This window comes from Coturnix japonica, chromosome 1 (genome assembly GCF_001577835.2).
Source record: "Coturnix japonica isolate 7356 chromosome 1, Coturnix japonica 2.1, whole genome shotgun sequence".
In the NCBI taxonomy this organism is placed as follows: domain Eukaryota; kingdom Metazoa; phylum Chordata; class Aves; order Galliformes; family Phasianidae; genus Coturnix; species Coturnix japonica.
Window position 1 is genome coordinate 8,020,753 of NC_029516.1, and position 20,387 is coordinate 8,041,139.

Sequence of the window (20,387 nt, forward strand, 5' to 3'; positions counted from 1 at the left end):
GATGACTTTAATAAAAGTTTCTTATTAAAAGTTCCATAACATCATGGTTCCCAAACCTGAAACCAAAGTCCTCAGATTTAACAGTTTTCATGATTCAACAGATTAAGTGTGAAATAGGAAATATAATAACAATAACAACATAGCCATATCCCACACAGTTGTTCCACTTAAAATTCTTCTTGAAAAGTAACACAATTCATAAATAAATCACTTCTCATAGTCTGAAAGGTACTTAAAAGACTCTGTGAAATATCTTTCATATAGTCATAAAATATGTGCTCAGAAAGTTGTACTGAACTAGAGAAAAATAATGAAAAAAAATTTGATATGACTATACTGAAGAGGAGGAAAAAAAATAAAATAAAAAAGGAAAAAATGTGAAATCATCAGCCTGTGTTCTCAAAGTCAGATGTATCCTATCAGCTGCCTCAGCAGTATTCATTTCAGAAAGGCTATATCCTGTTTGCTCAGACCTAAATTCATGTGAAGCATCTTCTATGGTCAATGAAGAGTGACCTTGCCCTTGGGAGTTACTGTTCTTGATTGGGCTGACTCGTCATTCACAGGTACTTGTTGCTTTCTGCTGGCTGTGATTTGGGCAGCAAATTTATCAAGTGCAGTTAATGCCTCTATGTAAAAGAGATAAATCCAAACTGTCTCTATAGTATTTTTTTTTTTTCCTTTTTTTTTTTTTTTCCCCTCTCTGAGCAGGAAGTGAGTCTTTTCCCTTTGTTCTCACGGATGCTGAGAATAAATTTAACTGCCAGCAACTTCTGTCTCATCTAAGAGACATTGCCATCTGCCTTAAAGTCCTTACAGTCCTTCAAATGGATCCACCTTCCCCAAGTATTGCCATACTCCAGGCAGGTTTATTTCCAATTTTGTTGTTATTTTGCTTTGCTTTGCTTTGCTTCCTTTTTTTTTTTTTTTTTCCTTTTTTTCCCCCCCTCTTCTCTTTTCTGCAATCTGTTTCTTATATAAAAGTCTTCATGTTAGTACAACAGAATCTGTGAGAATAGCCAGGGAAATATTAACCTCAGTACTACTTACAGATGTGGCCAACTCTACCTTTTCTAGTTAAACAAAAGATGTGTTATTTCCTAAGTCTCCTGGCATCTTGAATCTTTCTGGACCATCCCACATGATTGTTCATCAGCTTGTCATGATGATCAACTATCCCCTTGAAGGTGTCTTGGAGATGTGCTCTTTGCTATTTATGGTTTGAGGGTTACAAGAGTAAGGATATGAGTTCCTTCAATTGCACTAGCACAGCTGAGGAGCATCATTGCTGTCAAATCCTTCTATATCTTCCATACCTTATAAACTAAGCCTGTAATACCTCTTTAGTGACTGTGTGCATTCCATCAACATAGCTTCTTCAGATCATCTACTTGTACTGCATTAATTCATCATTGGCCAGCAGTGGTTTTGCTGTGTTAAATTTTGCAATTCTGATACAGTTTCTGTGTGAACTGGACGAGAAAAATTGTCTCTTTTCTAATAATCACCACTTTTCTTACAAGCCATAAACAGTACTAAACTAGGAAAGAATATCTAAAATATAATGGCAAAAAACAGTTAGTGTGTGCTGTTATCTTCTCCTTGCTTTATTGAGAGAGTTCTGGACTATGTGGCAGCTGAAACAGATGCAAATAAAAGACATTAAAAGTTTTTATACTGGATGTATATACAGATTTATTTATGTGTGGATATATAACTGGGATATACATTTATGCTTACATATCTGCTGTCACTGTCACCACCGCTGAAACATACCACCCACCATCTCACTGTGCCACATCCATTGTTTGGTGTCTATACATGTTCAGCAAGTATCAATGAATGCCAGTGGGTGTAATTTTTTCCACATGGAGAGTCTCAATGACACATCTTTGCTTCATAAATACTTCAACGTCATACACCATTTTGTCATACTTTCCTTTTGCTGTCATCTGTCACATGGTGACAAAATATAACAAAATATTGGTGGGAAGCTTCAACCTCTACTGCTGTACCACCAACATCTGCCTCTGATGTCATGGGACGACATAATGAAATAAAAGGCATTAGTTTTGGACCATTCCATGTGTGTGTGTGTGTGTGTGTGTGTGATGTTATGTATGCATATATAACTTCAGGTTGGCATGATACTGGCTGGCTGAATTCTATTGCAAGTTAAGAAATAAGCCTTGTCAAGTAGCAGTGTCTTGTCACCACTCATTATCATGATATAGGACATTTATTCCAGACATGTTTCAGCTGTTTGAAAGTGAATCCTGATGGTCTGATCGAAGTAAAAAAATGGGAATCATCAGAACTTTTACATTCATTTCAAGGTCTGAGATCTATTTCTTTCTAGCCAAGTCTTGACATCTATCAAACTGTGAGCTATGGGAAAGCACATATTTCAAGAAGCCAGCTTCAGAAATATATCAGTGATATGAGAACAGGCCGAGAGAGTTGGGACTACTCAACCTGGAGAAAGTAAAGCTCTGAGAAGACCTGAGGACAGTCCTTCAGTATCTAGAGAGGGACTACAGGGAAGAAGCAGACAGACCCATTACCACAGTCTGTTGTGACAGGATAAGGGAAAATGGTCTCAAACTGAAAGAGGAGATTTTCACCGGATATAAAGAAAATGCTTTTTGCAATAAGTAGAAGTGAAGCAGTGGAATAGGTTTCCCAAAGATGGGGTTCATGTCCCACCCCTGGAAACATGGAAGGTCAGCCTGAATGGGGCTCTGAACAACCTGATCTGTCTGTGAATGTCCATGTTCATTGAAGGACTGCTGGACCAGAAAGGGCCTTGTAATAAAAAGGTCCTTATTTAAGGGTCCCTTCCAACATTTTATGATTCTATATCACTTACAGTCTAAGCTCTGTAGGCTTCCACTTGGGGTCAGGGGGAGATGGGATAGGGAGGAGTACATAGGAAAGCTTTTATATCTCTGTTGACTGTATTTTTTGTGTACAGAGATGGTTTGACTTCAATACTCTAAAAGGTATTTGGGCATGTTGCCCTATTTGTGATAGGTTAGACTTCCCATAATATGTTTATCAAAACTCCCTGGGGCTTTAGGCTATCCAAGACACATTCATTTGACACTTAACAGTGATATATTTATCGTAGTTATTACTCACTGGTACATTTGGAAACTTATTATATATAATGTGTCTTTACATTGCATTTTAACTGAAATACGAAAACACTGTGGGATTTCCCTGTCATGCCTCCTATTTTAAATGGTTTATTCTAAAATCACTAAGAAAAGGGTAGATCATTTTTGACTTAGGCTGACCTAGTTTCCACTCTTTTTTTGCTTGCTACATACCAATATCAGTGAAGTTACAGTGACATAAACCAGAGGAATATAGTCAAAAATCAGATCCGTCCTATATCAAATCACTTTCCACATCTGTTTCCTATTTGTCTCATAATGACAAATGGAATAATCTCAGGAATATCTTCTGCTTTAACTGTCCTGCCACTGACTTTATGGCCTTATCAAATATCCATTGGTGTGCATGCTGAGCAATTATCATCTACTAAGAAGAAATCCCACGTAAATGCTGATTGTTAATAACATTTTTCAATAATGGCCTGTAGCATTAGTGCCTTTTTATATTACTGTAGTTGAAGTGGAGCATTTGCCTGAATTAACTGTCTTTTTTTATTATGCAAGTTCTATATTTGTGTGTGCAGTATTAAAATAAATAAATAAATAAAAAGTCTTTTTCATTATGTAATAATTTCTGGTCAAAAGGAGTTAAGTCAGAAAATTGCATGGAAGTGAGGAATGTGTCTGGATGATTAAAAAGTAGAAAGGACAAAAGGAATAAATTTAATATTGTGCAAGATATTACTGATACAAGATGACCATATAAATACAATCAAGCAAGCTACATCAAAAAGATTGTGCTTGATTTCTAGGATCGAACGTCACAAAGTTTGACCAAAGCTTCTACCTTTCAAAGTAGGAAACCTCTTCAGATAGGCTGTTCTGCTAAACAGTACATTTTCCCTTCACCTTTTTTTCACCAGCAAGTGAAGTGAAATGTTAAGAGCTTCTTGAGTTCCTTTAAAAATATGTAGTGCACACACACATATCAGCTATTTGTGTGACTGATCTTCACATTAAATATATATGTATATATAATCAAAGTAATTGAATTAGTTTTTTGTTTGTTTGTTTGTTTGTTTGTTTTACATTCTACAACAGCACTGTGAAGTGCCAAGACTCTAGTACTGAGCTCTGGAGCATTATCCTTGAGGATGAAATAATTGTGTGCAATTCACTGAGGCTTTAACTTCTGAACACAAGACAATACAGTATACTTTCTGGAGTTCACATACTAGTAAAGGTTTCCTGGAGTTCTTGTGTGCGATTTAGTCTGGAGAAGGAAAATACGCAATTTAAGAACAGCTTGTAACCACTGTAAGGGTAGTTACTCTCACTCTTTCCCATCATAGTAGATAATATAACAAGGACTGAAAGCAACAATGATTCTTCAGATGGTTCAATTTAGGATAAATAAATAAACGAATAAATAAAATTCTTTCACTAAGGATGCAATGAAAGGTTTTCATGACTTGTTTGGATAAAACTAAAGCTGACTGTAGCCTGTGTTCGCAGTAGTCTTCTCTCAAATGGAAGCTACATATTTCTATACATTGTAATATTTTCTCAGTTGATTTATTTTATGAATACCTATATTTTAGTCACATTCTGTTCTACTTATTTTTGTTTCTTTTCCTAAAACAGAGAAATATCTCTGATCAGACAGCAGAAGTTGGTATTTAATTTATATTTATTGAAGGACTACCTTCATTATCTAACTTGAAGAATTTTTAGGTATTAGCAACTGAAAACTGGGTGCACAGAATAATTGCCAGAATTATTGCCAGAGCACGTCCTGGCTTTGGAGTTCCTTGTCTTAGTTAGGTGTCAATGGAAATTAACCACAGTGGAGATGGGAAATGGAAATTTTAGCTTTTACTGTGTCCTATGCAATTCTTCTCTCAACATAATGTCTACTATGCCAAAAGCATTTATTCTGGTTTTACCCTTAGTGCAAAACATAAGGTAAACAAACTATTAAGTTTGATTGGCAGATTTGGTCCCCCAGTTAAAATTAAAATCATTAAATGTACTGAAAAGCCTATTGCTTTGGATTTACTGACCTTGATTTGAGTTAGTGTTGACTGAGGCCCTTTTTAATCTTGTTTTATAACCCCATGTGCTTTTCCCCCAACTGCCATTTTGTAAAAGTTGCATTGCACATTAGTGAAAAACAGCTTTGCTGATGAAGATAAAATTGGTTTTGATCACACAAAAAACAGTAGGTCACTAAGAACTCAAGTTCAGGTTTTGCATCCTGTAATGCATTAATCTACATTTTCATTTTTTGCAGGAAAAAAAAAACAAAAACAAAAAACAAAACAAAACAAAAAAAAACAAACGAAAAAACCCCCAAAACAACAAACAAACAAAAAAACCCCAACCATTTGAAATTCCAGCTTCTTCAGTTAAAACTACACAGGCATATTCTTAGTGAAAGCACAGACTGTTCAATGAAACCAAGTAAAGTGTATGTGAAGAAGACTAGATGAGGCACAGGCTGTGTTTGCTTTTTTGTGCTTTTGAGTACCCTCAACACAACACTGATTAGAAAATGGGGACTTTTTCCAGACACTCACTTAGTGTAATTTGACTTCTCTTGAGCCAAAAAAACACCCTCCAAATAGTATGAATTATATACAATGTGCTCTATTTAATTCAAGCTATTTTTAGCACCGTTTCATCAAATAAAATCATTTTTTTCTTTCTTTTTTCAACTCCACAGGACAACATTTTTAGGATGGAAGATTCACATTTTGAAAATGGCCGAGGGAAAAGCCCTTACGATCCTAAATTGCTGACAGCTTCTCTTTTAGTAGGTAGGTGCCAGAACATAGGTTCAATGAGGTGTTCATTCACTGCCAGTTCCCTGCCCTTTTCCCTCCTCCCTCCCTCCCTCCCTCCCTCCTCCTCCTCTCTTCCTCTCCTCCCTTCCCTCCTCCTTTCTTCTTTTCTCTCTTCTTCCTATCTCCTCTCCTTTGTCTTCCCTTTCCTTTCCCTCTCTCCCTCCTCCCTCCCTCCTGCCTCCTTCCCTTTCTTCTTCCTTTCTTCTTCCTTTCTTCTTCCTTTCTTCTTCTTCTTCCTTCCTTGCTCCTTTCCTCCTTCTCTTCCTCTCCTTCTTCTTCCTTCTTCTGCCCCCTCCCTCCCTCCCTGTCTCCTCCCTCTCCCTTCCTCCCCTCACCCTCCCTCTCTTTCCCTCCCCGCCCTATGCTAGGCCTTCTTTGTTTTATGTTTTCTGTCAAGGCTGAAGTCATTCCAGTTTCATTTATCAATACAGTTGGCATAGCTGTCTTGAGACAGCTAGTCTTGGGTAAAACAAGATTCAAGTAGCATACTAACTTCTCTACCCCCCTGTGACACCTTGTTTCTTCAGCCTCAGATCTAGGTGACTCTGGTGGTATTTTAATTGCCCACTTTACTGTGTGGCCTCACAGATGGTTGCCCAGCACATCTGGAAGCAAAGTGAGGGCTAGAATAAGTACTTCTTCATATCAGTACTGTAGCCAAGTAAAGTCCATCAAAAAGTTATACTTACAAAAAGCTGAAGATATACAAACATTCACAGGCCCAGGCCTTAAAATGATGTTTCAGTTGAAGAGATGTATCTGACAGTGAATGCAATTAAATTCCTATCCAGAACAGTGAGATTTCAATAAATTAAGTATATTTGAATTAATAATACGTAGTTTCATAGAATATGTATGTATGAAGCACCTGGTGCATGTTAATCTAATTGAACTAATTTAATTGATTTAATTTATATAATTGATTTAGTTTATGTAATTGAATTGTGTTTGCTGTTTTTTCTTCTTCCTTCACAAAAAAAAAAAAAGGCAATAATTTTTTTTTTTTTGAGAGATGAAATTAAGAGAAGAAGAAATTGAGAGCAAAACAAATTTGAATCCTATTTCTGTAAGAATTCAGCCTAAGAGTAGCCACTTTTTATTCTTAACATGTAACTTTCTGGAACTTAAACACAACTTCAAATCCAAGGGGACAGCAAAAGTCTAGGAAGCCTGCAGATTCTCTTATCATAGAAGTCTTTGGAAAATGACACATAACCAGATACACTATGTTCTCTGGGACTACGTATGTCCAGTAGTGCTTAGTGACTACAAATTATATTTGCATTATATTTAAAAGCGAAACTATTCAAAAGAGGCAACAACAAAAATTTAATCTTCAGTGTGCCTCATTTCCTGAACTTCAAAGCTTCTAATGTTCACAGGTGATGAGCTACCCTGGGGACATGCACTTTTTGAAATGAAAAACAAGAAAGGCTTTCACAAAAAAAAAAAAAAAAGTATGTGTAAAAGTCCAGTGTATAAATTAGTGCCTGGGGCAACTTGAATTTGTGGCTGAACTGCTCTCAAGGGATTGGATTTACTATTTACTTTAATGTACAATAAAGAAAGAGAATGATGACAGGCCAGTATTACATGGTATACCCGGTATGCAACTGCATAAAGTCAACAGAGTCTAGCTTTTCGCATTCCTTTTTTTTTTTTTTTCTTTTTTTTTCCTACTCAGATATGCACAAATATGATTATCTTATTTCCCTTGGCTTAGATTTCAAGTCTTTATAACATCTTTGTTTTCTTGAGTCCACTCCCTATCTCAATAATTTTTGCTCCATGTACTATTCCTCCTAATAAACAGACTGAGCATCATATTTTGTTTTAAATCAGCCTTCCATTAGAGTCTTGGTTCTATTAACACTGTAGAAAATGGCACAAATTCAGCATTCAATGCCAGTGACTAATTGCACCTCCAGTAACTTACAAGATTCATGTTGAAGTTAAAATTAATGTTCCTGCATCCTGAATGTGAACATCCTTTCTGTTCTGCCTCCTCATAGCTACCTCACAGTTATATTGTGTCATTGGTTATAATGCTACAGTTGTTTCAGTCTTTTAGTAGAGAAGTTCCACTGATATTTAAGAAAATGTACAGCAGATTCACCTGTGATTCACAATAACTTACTCTCATCTTTGCCAAAATGCATAAAATTTATGTCTAAATTATGACCAAAGGTAATTTCCTGTCCTCACATTAAGAGGTATTGAGAAGCCTCTCAATACTCTGGAAATGAGAAACAGGGAATGAACTGACCAAACATAGTCTGTACAGAGAGATGTGGTGCAGCTATTCTTTGAAGCAGTGTATGGGACTATGGAGGCCAGAAGAACCTCTTGATAACAAATACCTCACACCAGGAAGAATATGTATAGATGCTTTCTTCCCTTCTGAGCGGAGAGATATCTAAGTTGCTCCTGGACCCCTGTCTGCTATTATCAGTATTCACAAGCAACTAGGTGTTATCTTAGGTTCAAGAGAGCAAATGTAAAAAAAAAAATAAAATAAAAATTCAGCACTCATTGAAATGCAATATTATAATTAGTAACAAAATGTTGCTATAGCAAAAATAAAAGAAGGCTGAGAAGTGTAAGTAATTTGTATGGTTAAATGCAGGAGGAATGAGGGGAAAAATAACTTCTGTTCTTCATCAAAAACACTAAAGAGATTTTTACTGAGTGGGAAAAAAGTGTACGTTCTTGACTCTAACTAGAAGGTAAATCTTAGGTAAGTCATATGTAATTACTTAGGCTGGAATTTGATCAAAACACTGAGGTTAATTTGCAAAAAGTAATTTAAGATTTTTAATAGCCCTTAGTACTCGAGATTCTTATTTTACATTTCAGCTGAAACACTTATTACTGTTAAAGGATCTTCAGTGTTCCTTCTCTCCTAATAAAATTCAGTATTTGGAAAAAACAACAACAAAAGTTTAACCTTTTTAAAATTGTTCCAATATTTTTCTAATATTCTTACTTTCCCTCATCCACCTGCAATCATTTTTTCATTATTTTTTTAAGAGCTGTTCATTAAAAGTAGTTATTGTTACTTTACTCTTAAGTAAACACTAGCTGGGAACATGATACAACTAGTTCTTAGTAATATCAGACATTATTCAGCCATTCCCATCTATATACTGCTAATGAAACAATCCCCATTTGAGTGGGCTAATGCACGAATATGTAGAGACTAAATAGTCTCTGGGCATAGCAAGTGTGTATTGCAGGGCAGGAGAAAAATGAGAGGAGCTTAGTATTTGCAGAAAATAATCACAGGAGAAAATTATCACTGAATGTGTTAGTCTAAAGCAATAGCATTGGGATAGTTGAAAATAACTCAGGGAAGGAGACAGACACTGTTCCATTATTGGTCAGCTGCTGTTTAGGAGATATTACTTTGGGATTTTCAAAAGCTCTGATTATCCACAACCCAACTCAAGTCTATTTGTGGTTCTGTGTCTCACCGTTTTAAAAGAAAAAAAAAAAAAAAAGAATATCTATCTATCTATCTATCTATCTATCTATCTATCTATCTATCTATCTATCTATCTATCTATCTATCTATCTTATCTATCTATCTCTCTCTCTCTCTATCTATCTATCTATCTGTTTATTTACATTGTTTTAGATGCCTTTGTATTTCCAAATATGAATTAATCTGATCTGAAATTCAGTAGATTCTTACCAATCAAGAATTTACTATCCCTGTATTACAAATTAGCTATGAAGTATGTTTGAGTTTAGAGTTTATTCTAGTTTCAGTGATATTTTGGCTTTTGTCTGTAATTAGAGTGTTTTCAAGGCTCTGCTACGTACTTCTGAAAATCTTTAGTTACATGAATAAACATATAATTAAAAAAGACCATAGAGGCAGAGAACCATAGAATGGCTTAGGCTAGGAGAGACCTCAAAGATCATCTCTTTCCAACCACCCTACCACTGGCAAGGTTGCCATCAACTAGATCAGGCTGCCCAGTACCTCATCCAACCTGGCCTTGGGATGGGGCATCCACAGCTTTTCTGGGCAACTTATTTCAGTGCCTTGACATTATCTGAGTGAAAAAAAAAAAAAAAAAAAAAAAAAAATTAAAAAAAAATAAATCCCCTCTTTTATTGTAAAACTATTTTCCCTTTTCCTATCGCTCTCAGACCATTTAAAAAGTCAGTCTCCCTCCTATTTGTAAGCTCCTTTTAGATATTGGAAGGCCACATGGTGATTGCCCCAGAACCTTCTGTTACCCAAACTAAACAAGCCCTTCATAGGAGAGGTGCTTTGGCCCTTTGGTCATCTTTGTGACCCTTCTCTGAGCCCAGATGAGCAGTTCCATGTCTCTCTTGTGCTACATTTTAAGAATGCAGTATTCTGTAAGAGTGGAATCAAAATGATTTGGCAAATAATACATACTGTTTAGCATTTGACATATTAACTTGGTGATGAAATTTGAGAGATGCTGGGAGAAGGGTCCTGCACTTCTGACTCTTCTGTTCAGTATGTGGGAAAAATAGTTCCTCTCCCCCTAAATTTGTAACAAGTGAACTTAATAGTTGTATTTGCATGTGTATGTTAAAATGCTGCTTCTTTAGCATGCAACAATTTGTCTACAAATAAAGTGCTTTATTTCTATGGAAACAACTGGAGGCCATCAGTTTGCTCTGTACAGAAAGCCACATTCCATGTTTTATGCTGTTGGACTGGAAATACAAAGTGACAACCTTTTTGTTTGTTTGTTTGTTTCTTTCTTTCTTTCCTTCATTCTTTCTGCCTGAGAGATGTTTGTTTGTTTTCTGTTTAGTTCTCTTTCCCTAAAGCCAAAGAAGACAGCTTTGAAAATATGGAATGGAATGGAATATGAAAATAATAGCACAGCAAAACTGTCAGTGACATAGAAGAATCATTTCCTAGTGTATCAGTGAGCAAATATCAGCCCAAAATATGCAGCATAGGGAAACAAAGATTAGCCATCTTTTAACTGTAAGAGGAGGTAAAATCATAGAAACACAAGATTAGAAAGAACCTACAAGATCATCTAGTCCAAACATCATATCACCATAACTACACAGTAAACTACTAAACAATATCTCGTAGCACCTCATCCAAATGCTTCCTGGACACTACCAGGTATGGTGACTCCACCACCTCCCTGGAAAGGCCATTCCAGTGCTTGACCACTCTTTGAAAGAAAAAGTTTTTCCTTGTGTCTAATGTAAACCTCCTCTAGTACAACTTGTGGCCATTTCCTCAGGTCCTATTTGTTGTCTGGAAGAAGAGGTCAACCCCCTTCTCATCACAACCTCCCTTCAGGAAGTTGTAGACTGCAATGAAGTCTCCCCTGAGCCTCTTCTTCTCCAGACTAAACATCCCAGCTCCCACATCCGCTCCTCATAAGACTTGTGCTCCAGACCCCTCACATTAAATCTTCAGTAGTTTATCAATAGTTCTAACTAAAAGGATGTGCATATCTGAGGTATAAAATACTGAATCTTGTTGTTGTTTTTTAATTGACCTTTCTGTTTCCTCATAAGTAGTAAGTAAAATAGTGCTTTTTCTTGCTTTAAAAAATAAAAAAATAAAAATTTGTTTTGTTTTTGTTTTTTCTCTTCCCCTTTGATGTATACTGATTTATCCTAACTCACTTGGGAGTGGAAGACAAGTAAATGAAGATAAGGTTGAAGATAAGGTTAAAGAAAGGTTAAGCATAGCATCAAAGCCATTTTCTCAAGCAAAAAAGTTTTATGTTCTTTAAACATTTAGCTGCATACCATGTACATAATAATCACTATAATTAAGTGATTGTCCTTTAAAAACTTAAATGACATAGAGGAATGATAAATTGTTAATTAAGGATATGCTGTTCTGTTTCAATTCTGATTACACCTCCTGCTGGGCACAACTGATCTATTCTAATCTCTGCTGTGAACTGATTCAATTCCATTCCTTTCTCTATCATGTTTTCACCCTTCCTGACTTTCATGGTACAGGGCCACTGTGGGTTCAATTGATAATTTCATGGTATCGATGCTCTGGGGAAAAGATGCCACTGATATCTGATAGGCATGCTTGGACATGGTTGTCCTACCATGCAAAAATCTAAAATTGTCATTAAAAATGATAAACTCATTCCTGAAGTGTGTTTTAAAATAAAGATAAAGTAGAGTTAATAATGACCATGAAAAATTTATTACTTTAGCTTAAAGAAACAGTTATTTCATCCTTAAGCTTCTCTTTTACACAGGAAACTCATTTAAAATGGGTGGCCTGAAAACAGCAGTTAGAAGCAATAATAATCTTTAATTCTGTATTAGAAGTATAGAAGAGTGTATCTCATTTCCTATTTAGGCATATTTCTTATTTTTATTTTCTCCACCAGTTGGCATGTATTTAACTTGATCTGGTCCTTTGCATTTAAACTGTGTTTGTTTCCTCCACAATTCTAGCTACTTCAAGAGAGGAACATAGAGACTCTAATATTATGTGTTTCCTCTCCAGCTGGGCTATATGTGTGCGCCATTTATGGGCTGAAGTATCACAGGTCAATTTCTACTCCTCTTGTTCACTGTGGTACACATTGGGTTGAGGTAGTAGCAGATGTTCTCCTTTGCTCTCTTAGCTGCTGCGCTTTGCCAGTCCCAGTTACAAAAGTGGCAGAAGTCAAAAGGCATGTAATGTCTTCTCTGTAGAAAATCCTTTTTTAAGAGGATTTGCTGTTTTCAGGGAAGAAAAATTAAAGAATTAAGAAAAAAATGCAAAGGGGTATGATGACTTTCTGAACTGCAAGTGAATGACCCTTTCTTCACTTCTAAACACAGAATAACGAAACCCCTGCAGTGTAGGAAAAAAACCAAACTCTGGAGGTCTTCAGTCAAAACTTCTGTTCAGAAGTTCAAAATAGAGTAACTTCATAGCTGAATAGACTTTGAGGAGTATTTTGGTTTTGTGTGTTACTGTCTTCCAGGTAGAGATGTATAGTCACTCGGTATTCCAGCAAACATATCTTGGTAAAGTGTCTGCAGTTGGCGGATATAGCTCATTTGAGAGGTTACTGTTAAGTTCTGCAGTGAGAAAGTGGGTCAAATAATATATTTTCAATGACAATAAATTGCATATGGTTTATTGCTTTGTAATTTTCTCATTACCCCCATTAGTGTAATATAAACAGAGGGCTGACAATTTTCTCTTACTTACCATGACTGGAAATTTGAGAAATGTTTCTTACAGTTACATCCTCCCACAGATGGAGAATTGTACTCTGGCACAGCAGCAGACTTCATGGGCAGAGACTTTGCCATTTTCCGAACTCTGGGGCATCACCATCCAATCAGAACAGAGCAGCATGACTCCCGGTGGCTAAATGGTATGTAAAATGTACATTTATCCAGTTACATTCATTCAGCTGTTAAAGACTAGCACACGGCTTTGTTCCAGCAACATCTGTGACATGTACACTTCTCCTTTATTCGGAGCAGAATTTTGTCTTAAACTAGTTAAACTAATCAAAAGTGATTTATAAAGAAGAATTTTTGTTTTAATTACATTGAGATTTGTGGAGTGAGATTAAATTTAAAACATATACAGAAACTAAGTTAATACAATTAAGCCACAGGAGCAGATTGCTGTAGGGAGTAACTTGGACAGAAGCTCAAGGCCTGTGGAGGCATCAGCCACACGTCAGCACAAAATAGCTATGTAGCCTTGGGCAGGACAATATTCTGTACTAGCTTTAATTTTTGACTGGATTGAAGGGAATCTGTCACTAGCCACCAAGTCCAACAGAAAGTGAATCCACTGATTTTTCTGAGCAGTCCAGAGTTGTCATTGGGTTGCAAAAAATGAAAGGAATCTTGGGTATTTTAAGTTATTGTGTTTCAAAATATTCATCAGCTGAAAAGAGAAAAAAAATATATATGGTTATTACAAAGCAAGCTTATAGCTGCTTGTTCACATGTATAGGATAAGAGGGATAGCTTCAGCGAAAACCTTGTTTTGACTTCATGCACCAAAAAACTTTAAAATGTGTTTGAGTTCTCTATCCAATTTTACTGAAGTCAAATTTTCACTAACTTAACTGGATTTACACTTGGCATTAGTTATACCAGGATTATGAGAATTCTGGAAATGAATATTCATTTTTAAAAAGCTGCCATTTGATTTAAGCGAGCCAGTAATGCTAGCTGCAGTTAGACTGTGTTAATTTATATTTCAGTTTTGAAGACTTGACTAGCCACTTTTTCTGTACATGCTACTTGCATCTGCCAGACTTGCACTCCATATTATACATGTCTGTGCTGAGGTCTGTGCTTTCTTACATGGTTTTGCAATTCAGTGCAAAGTGATCATGAAAAATTTTAGTATGTAACAGCAGCCAATCTTTTCACAACAATTTCTTGTCATTTAAAGTAAGGAAGTTCTTTGTCATACTAGTTATTATATTAGATCTATGTACAAATAATAATGTATCCAATCTAAATCTCATGGTTAAAACTGTAAAGTTATTTTGGAGGTTGAATGAACAGAACCGCATAAGATATGTAGGCTGCTCTGAAAGTAATGCCTTCTATTTATTCCAGCAGAAACAACAACAGATGCTAAAAGGACAATAACACTATTTGATAGAGAAAAAATTTAGCCCCAAAATACTATTTTTCAACATAGTCACCACCTTTAGCTATGCATTTTTTCAGCCATGAACAAAAGCCTTTATGCCACACTCATAAAACTGCCTCACTGTGCTCATTAACTATAGTTTAGTTTCCATAAATATTCAGCAAACATTGATGAATGTCAATAGTTGCAATTATTTTCTGTAGGAAATGAAGGAATTCAGTGGCACACCTTTGCTTCACATGAACTACCACTTTGGTAGACTGCCTCTCCCCTGTCATCACTTGCATGGCACCAAAATATGATGAAATATTGGTGGGAAGGTTCAGCCTCTACTGACATACGACTAACATTTGCGTCTGAAGTCATGGACCAACATAATAAAATAGGAAGCATTACTTTCAGGGCAGCCCTCATGTATGCACTGTATGTACATATCAGATAACCACATAAGTGTGCATATGTACATGTGTGTATTTTTAGCATGATGACTTGTGTGAATCTGACTTTTGTCCTGTTAAGTTTAGTTTAGTCATAACTCAGCCACACAACTGGGGGGACAGTTGATACTTATACAGTAAACCAGCAATATTGTTTATTGGTATATTTTTTTTACAGTAATAGAGAAGATAGATGTACTTCAGGAAACATTACAGTAAAAGTGTTACAGACATATCCATACCATCCACATCCAACAAAGGGCAACAAAGCTGGTGAGGGGTCTGGAGCACAGGCCATATGAGGAGAGGCTGAAGGAGCTGGGAATGTTCAGCCTGGAGAAGAGGCTCAGGGGAGACCTTATTGCTCTCTATAACTTCCTGAAGGGAGGTTGTAGTGAGCTGGGGGTCAGCCTCTTCTCTTGTGTCATTAGTGATAGGACTAGAGGGAATGGTTTCAAGCTGCAGCAGGGGAGATTCAGGCTGGACATTAGCAAATACTACTTCTCAGAAAGGGTTGTCAGGCACTGGAATGGACTGCCCAGGGAGGTGGTGGAGTCACCGACCCTGGGGGTGTTCAAGGAATGATTTAATGTTGTGTTGAGGAAAATTGTTTTAGTGGGAGCTATTGGTAATAGGTGAGCAGCTGGACTGGATGATCTCTTAAGTCTTTTCCAACCTTGGTGATTCTGTGATTCTGTTCTGTGATCTATCTTGGATCCTGTCAGAGTAAAAATATATTCAATATAACGCAATGTTCATTTTCATTATGATAGTTGTGATGACATATAATACAGTCCTGCGAGCAAAATCTGCTTTAGTGCTCTAAATATGCACAGTGACAGCTGAGTCAGGAGCATGAGGAGCATGTATATGTTGGGAAAGCACATCCACTGTCCACAGCTCCTGTACTTCATCGCTGAAAATGTGTCATTTCTTTGTGGATTCGGTTATCGGTCTTTCAGCACTAAATGTGAGAACTACTTTTCCCAAATTAGCACTAAGGTTACATGTGACAGAGTAGAAACCACAACCATTTTGTGCAAGATGGGAAGGTGAAGACATTTGCGTGTAAAGAAATGATGAATTCAGGCTCTTCAGAATTTAAATTTTGTCCAAAAGAAGTGTAGAATTAGAGAGGCAGTATTTACTATAACAGACAGTGAAAATGATTTTCAACACTAAGTGTAGTTCTTAAACTATCTTCCTGTATGGAAGTATAAATTTAAGTTGGTTTAAAAATGCAAGAATCAAACAACATCTTTTAGAACTTATTCTCATAGCTGTATATAATTTAATAGACAATGATCTGTAAGTACATTTTTGAAATCTATCTCTCCCTTTCAAGTCAATGAAGTTACATTCCTAAGAGGCAAAATTTGACTTAAAATCTGCACTACAGTGCTCCTATTAAACGTTCTAAAACCCTACTGTTAATTTCCCAGTGGTAATGTCCTGGCAGCCTTTCTGCACAGAACTCCTAATTTCAGCATCCAACAAGGAAGTCCAAAAAACGATAACTATTTGGATTTCAAACTCTGCAGACATGCCTTTACTTTGACCTCTTATTTTTTATGTATTTATTTTTTACTGTGGCCATTTGTATATTTTTTAATGCAATTAAAAAAGACTTTTTGTGATTGCATGTATTTAAGGTGAATATCTTTTAATGAAACATTTACATTGAAGGATGAGGTGTACTTAACATTCCTAAACATTTGTACAGACCAGTTTTGAACCCTAGGTTTGTAGACATTTACACAATTTTCAGCAAAAGTGTGGATTGCTACATAGTGGTGGGTTTGGTTTTTCAGTTACTGTCCAGAGTGTGCTTATCCTCATGTTAAAAACTGCTATTGTAATGAACAGACGCTGAAAATTTGGTAAGGACTGCAATTCTAACAAAACATATGAACTCCTTCCTCAAGAACCTTAAGAGATAGGTGGCGAGACAACCTATTATAAGTCTTCTTGTACACTTCCAGGGACGGTGACTCAGCCGTCTGGGCAGCCTGTTCCAGAGACTGACCACTCTCTCAGAGAAGTATTTCCTAACATGCAACCTGAATCTCCTCTGGCACACCTTGAGGCCATGTTCCGCTAGTCCTGTTGCCATTTATGCAGGAAAATAGTCCAACCCCCACCTCACCACAACCTCCATTTAGGTTGTTGCAGAATGCTGTAAAGTCTCCCCTGAGCCTCTTCCAGAATAAACAATCCCAGTTCCTTCAACTTCCTCATAAGAACTGTGCTCCAGAACACCAGTTTCCTTGCCCTTCTCTGGACACATTCCAGGGCCTCAATATCTTTCCTGTAGTAAGTGACCCAAAACTAAACACAGTACTCAAGGTGTGGCCTTACCAGAGCTGAGCAGAGGGAGGTGATCACTTCTCTGCTCCTTCAGGTTATACTGTTTTTGATACAAGCCAGGATGCTGTTGGTCTTCTTGTCCACCTGGGCACACTGTTAGCTCATTTTCAGCTGAGTGCCAACCCCAGGTCCATTTCTTCCTTACGTTATTCCAGCCACTCCGCTCCACCATGCGTGTAGTGTTACCTGGAGTTGTTGTGGCCAAAGTGGCCATTGGTCTTGTTGAACATCATTCCATTATCCTCAGCCCAGTGATTCAGCAAAGCTCTTGCTCATGTTTACTTTGTTCAAAACAGAGATTTGAAATTGCTTTCCCCATATTAAAACTAAGGTCAGGGTGCAGAAAACACAGCTTCTTGGTAACAAAAATGGAATGAAGAGGACACTTGTGCATGAGTTTACAAATTTCCTAGAATTTAAATATCATCTGGAACTGAACAACATTACACAAGAAGTTTTTGGATTAAAGTATGAACACAGTTTCTACTGAGATTACAGAATCACTTGTTGGAGATGTTCCATCTCTCATAATAAGACTAGTGCTGCTGGGAAGAGGAGCTTGAACTGTGCCCAACCCAAGGGAAGGTGCTGGCCAGAAGCTCTTAAATATTTTTAAGTCTTTTAAAAATTTTAAATGCTGTCAGGCTTCTAAAGACATTTCATTTTGCTTAAAAAATTAAATAGTCACCAAGCAAAATAAAACAAGGGAGACTGATTCTATAGCTGTGTAGTCAGAGCATTCATCTAGAAGGTAGAGAACAATGCATCAGTCACTGTAGCATTGTATATTAAATTATTGATACAGAGTTGGCCAGAAGTGACATGGAGGCATTTGCAAAAATTCAGTAAAATATTGCTGTGCTTGGGGAAGTCAACTTGGATGTGGGAAGCCACTGTTCAGTGCCCCACACCAAATCATGTACTTTGTTGTAAGCTGTGTGCCTGGACATTATTGGTTCCATGAGCAAGTGCATATTATTTCTCTGCACAAAAAAAAAAATAAATAAAAAATTGACAGTCCTGGTCTCAGTGAGGGTTAAGAATAGATTTGGACTCTCAGAAGAAGTCTTGAAATTACGAAAATAAATAAATAAAAAAAAATTTAAAAAATCACGTGTTCGCCTTTACTGTAAGGACTAATGGCTTTGATGTTGTATCTCATAGGGTTCTGCCTATAGGCATAAAACATGTTTTTCTTTACATGAGCTATTACCTTGTGTAGTTCAGATCCATCAGAAACCAATGTTATTTCAAGGAAGTGTGGATAGGTCCTGCTTCTGTGAACTGTATCAGCAATAATATGAGATGAGTAGGAGTCACGAGCAGGCTAGAACAGTTTCCCCTGGTACTAGGGAGTTCCCCAGTGAGCTAAATGAGTTCGCTGTACATCTCTCGCTCCCTTCTCTTAAGCTTCAGAAGCATTCATGCAAGGGCTGAGGGCATGGCTAGAGGCAAGAAGGCAGAAATGGCAGTGCAATGTACCAAAGCAAATGCTAAGCAATGCACTGAAGATAGTCTTCAGGGGAGTGGAAAGAAAGCTTCAAGCCACCCTCATCTTCCTTGACACAAGCACAGGGGATCTGGCCTTAAATTGTTAACATTTCTTAAAATGAATGACCATAAACATTTATTTTAAAATCAAAACAAACTTGGGATGCATAAGGTTTCAGAGGAAATGAAATCACAAAATCCATATTAAGGTAGTATTATGAATGTGATTTGCACTCCAAAAAGTGAGGGAACACTGGCCTCATTCACTGTCTTTACTAGTACTGAAGTTAAGGCAGACAGTCAGGATGGATTTCCAGCCATGGTGTAGAATTTCCTTGCTTATTGTGGATTTAAATTTGCTCTATAATGTTATTTTATCATACTTTCCATGGCTTAATTTTTAAAATGGGGTAGCAGTTTTACTTAGACCCCTGGGCTTATTGTCCTTGACAATCTTTATTTTACAGTTACATAAACAGCTGAGAATTATAGAAGCTGAGTGACTATTCAATAAAAATGCTCTCTTAAATTTCACAGGCTCCATTTTTGGAAACAAGGGCTTGATACTCTCCTGGCATTAATACAGAACCTTAGCCATCACTGTGTGTTGTTTCTGTTTATGGCATATTGGCATATAATGTCCCAACACTGGCAACATGCACACCTAATTTTGATTACGTATGAATTGCAAGAGGAGAACAAGATTTCAATTTGCTTATAAAATATTTTCCATCTAATAAAGATGTAGTAAATGCGTTGAGTCATTTCAAAATGAGCCTTTAATCTATTCCAGCTACTCTTTTTGAGGCTTGTATGCTTTCATTTGCTGCATTCGTAATCTATAACTTTATTTTGATCATCCAAACCATACTCTTTTGCCATCCATCCATATCCACCCATATCCCTCTCTTCTGTGCCTCTCCCTCCTCCCTAAATGCCTTCCTAGTTTCCCACTTTCTAGCCCACCTCCTATTGTTGATACAATACAAATTGTCTTGGCAATCCAGACATACAGAAAGCGATAAAATACATACCAGCAAATGTAAGCAGACAGTAAATGGATAACCTTCCAGCACAGATGGGACTAAACTATCCTAGTTTACTCTTGGAAGTCTATTTCCTAAAATATATCCGAGATGTTCTAGGAGAAAAAAGGTGATGGATAAACACAATAAATCTCCATCAAGAAAAGAGCTGTTTAATTGAAGGACTTTTGAAAAAGCTGTATGTAAATTATATTTGGCCAAATTTATTTTTCAAATTTTTAGTTTAGTCAGTGGGGAGGCCTAGCAGGTTTGAAGAGGAACTTTAATAACATTTTATGTGCTCTCAGATAGTATTCTTGCCTGACATCGTGAGGAACTGAAGAAAATAGACTCCGGTCTGTGTTCACATGTATATACAAGGAAGTATTTAAACATTTTTACCAGTGAAAACAGTGAGGTTTATTTTTCAAGGATATCTTGCATTTAAAGTATGCATTTATATCTTCAAACCAAATTAGTCAGCTGATATC

At 36.7% G+C, this 20,387-nt stretch overlaps 1 protein-coding gene across 3 annotated transcripts in view; it reads left to right on the forward strand.

Moving 5' to 3' along the window:
- The window catches only part of SEMA3A (semaphorin 3A), a 241,749-nt gene that overhangs the window by 167,465 nt on the left and 53,897 nt on the right, over positions 1–20,387 (forward strand). For all 3 annotated transcript variants that reach the window (XM_015876098.2, XM_015876014.2, XM_015876186.2), the window contains 2 exons: positions 5,845–5,938; positions 13,207–13,326. In XM_015876098.2, the coding sequence (XP_015731584.1) occupies positions 5,845–5,938; positions 13,207–13,326 (214 nt within the window). The remainder of the gene's footprint in view (positions 1–5,844; positions 5,939–13,206; positions 13,327–20,387) is intronic.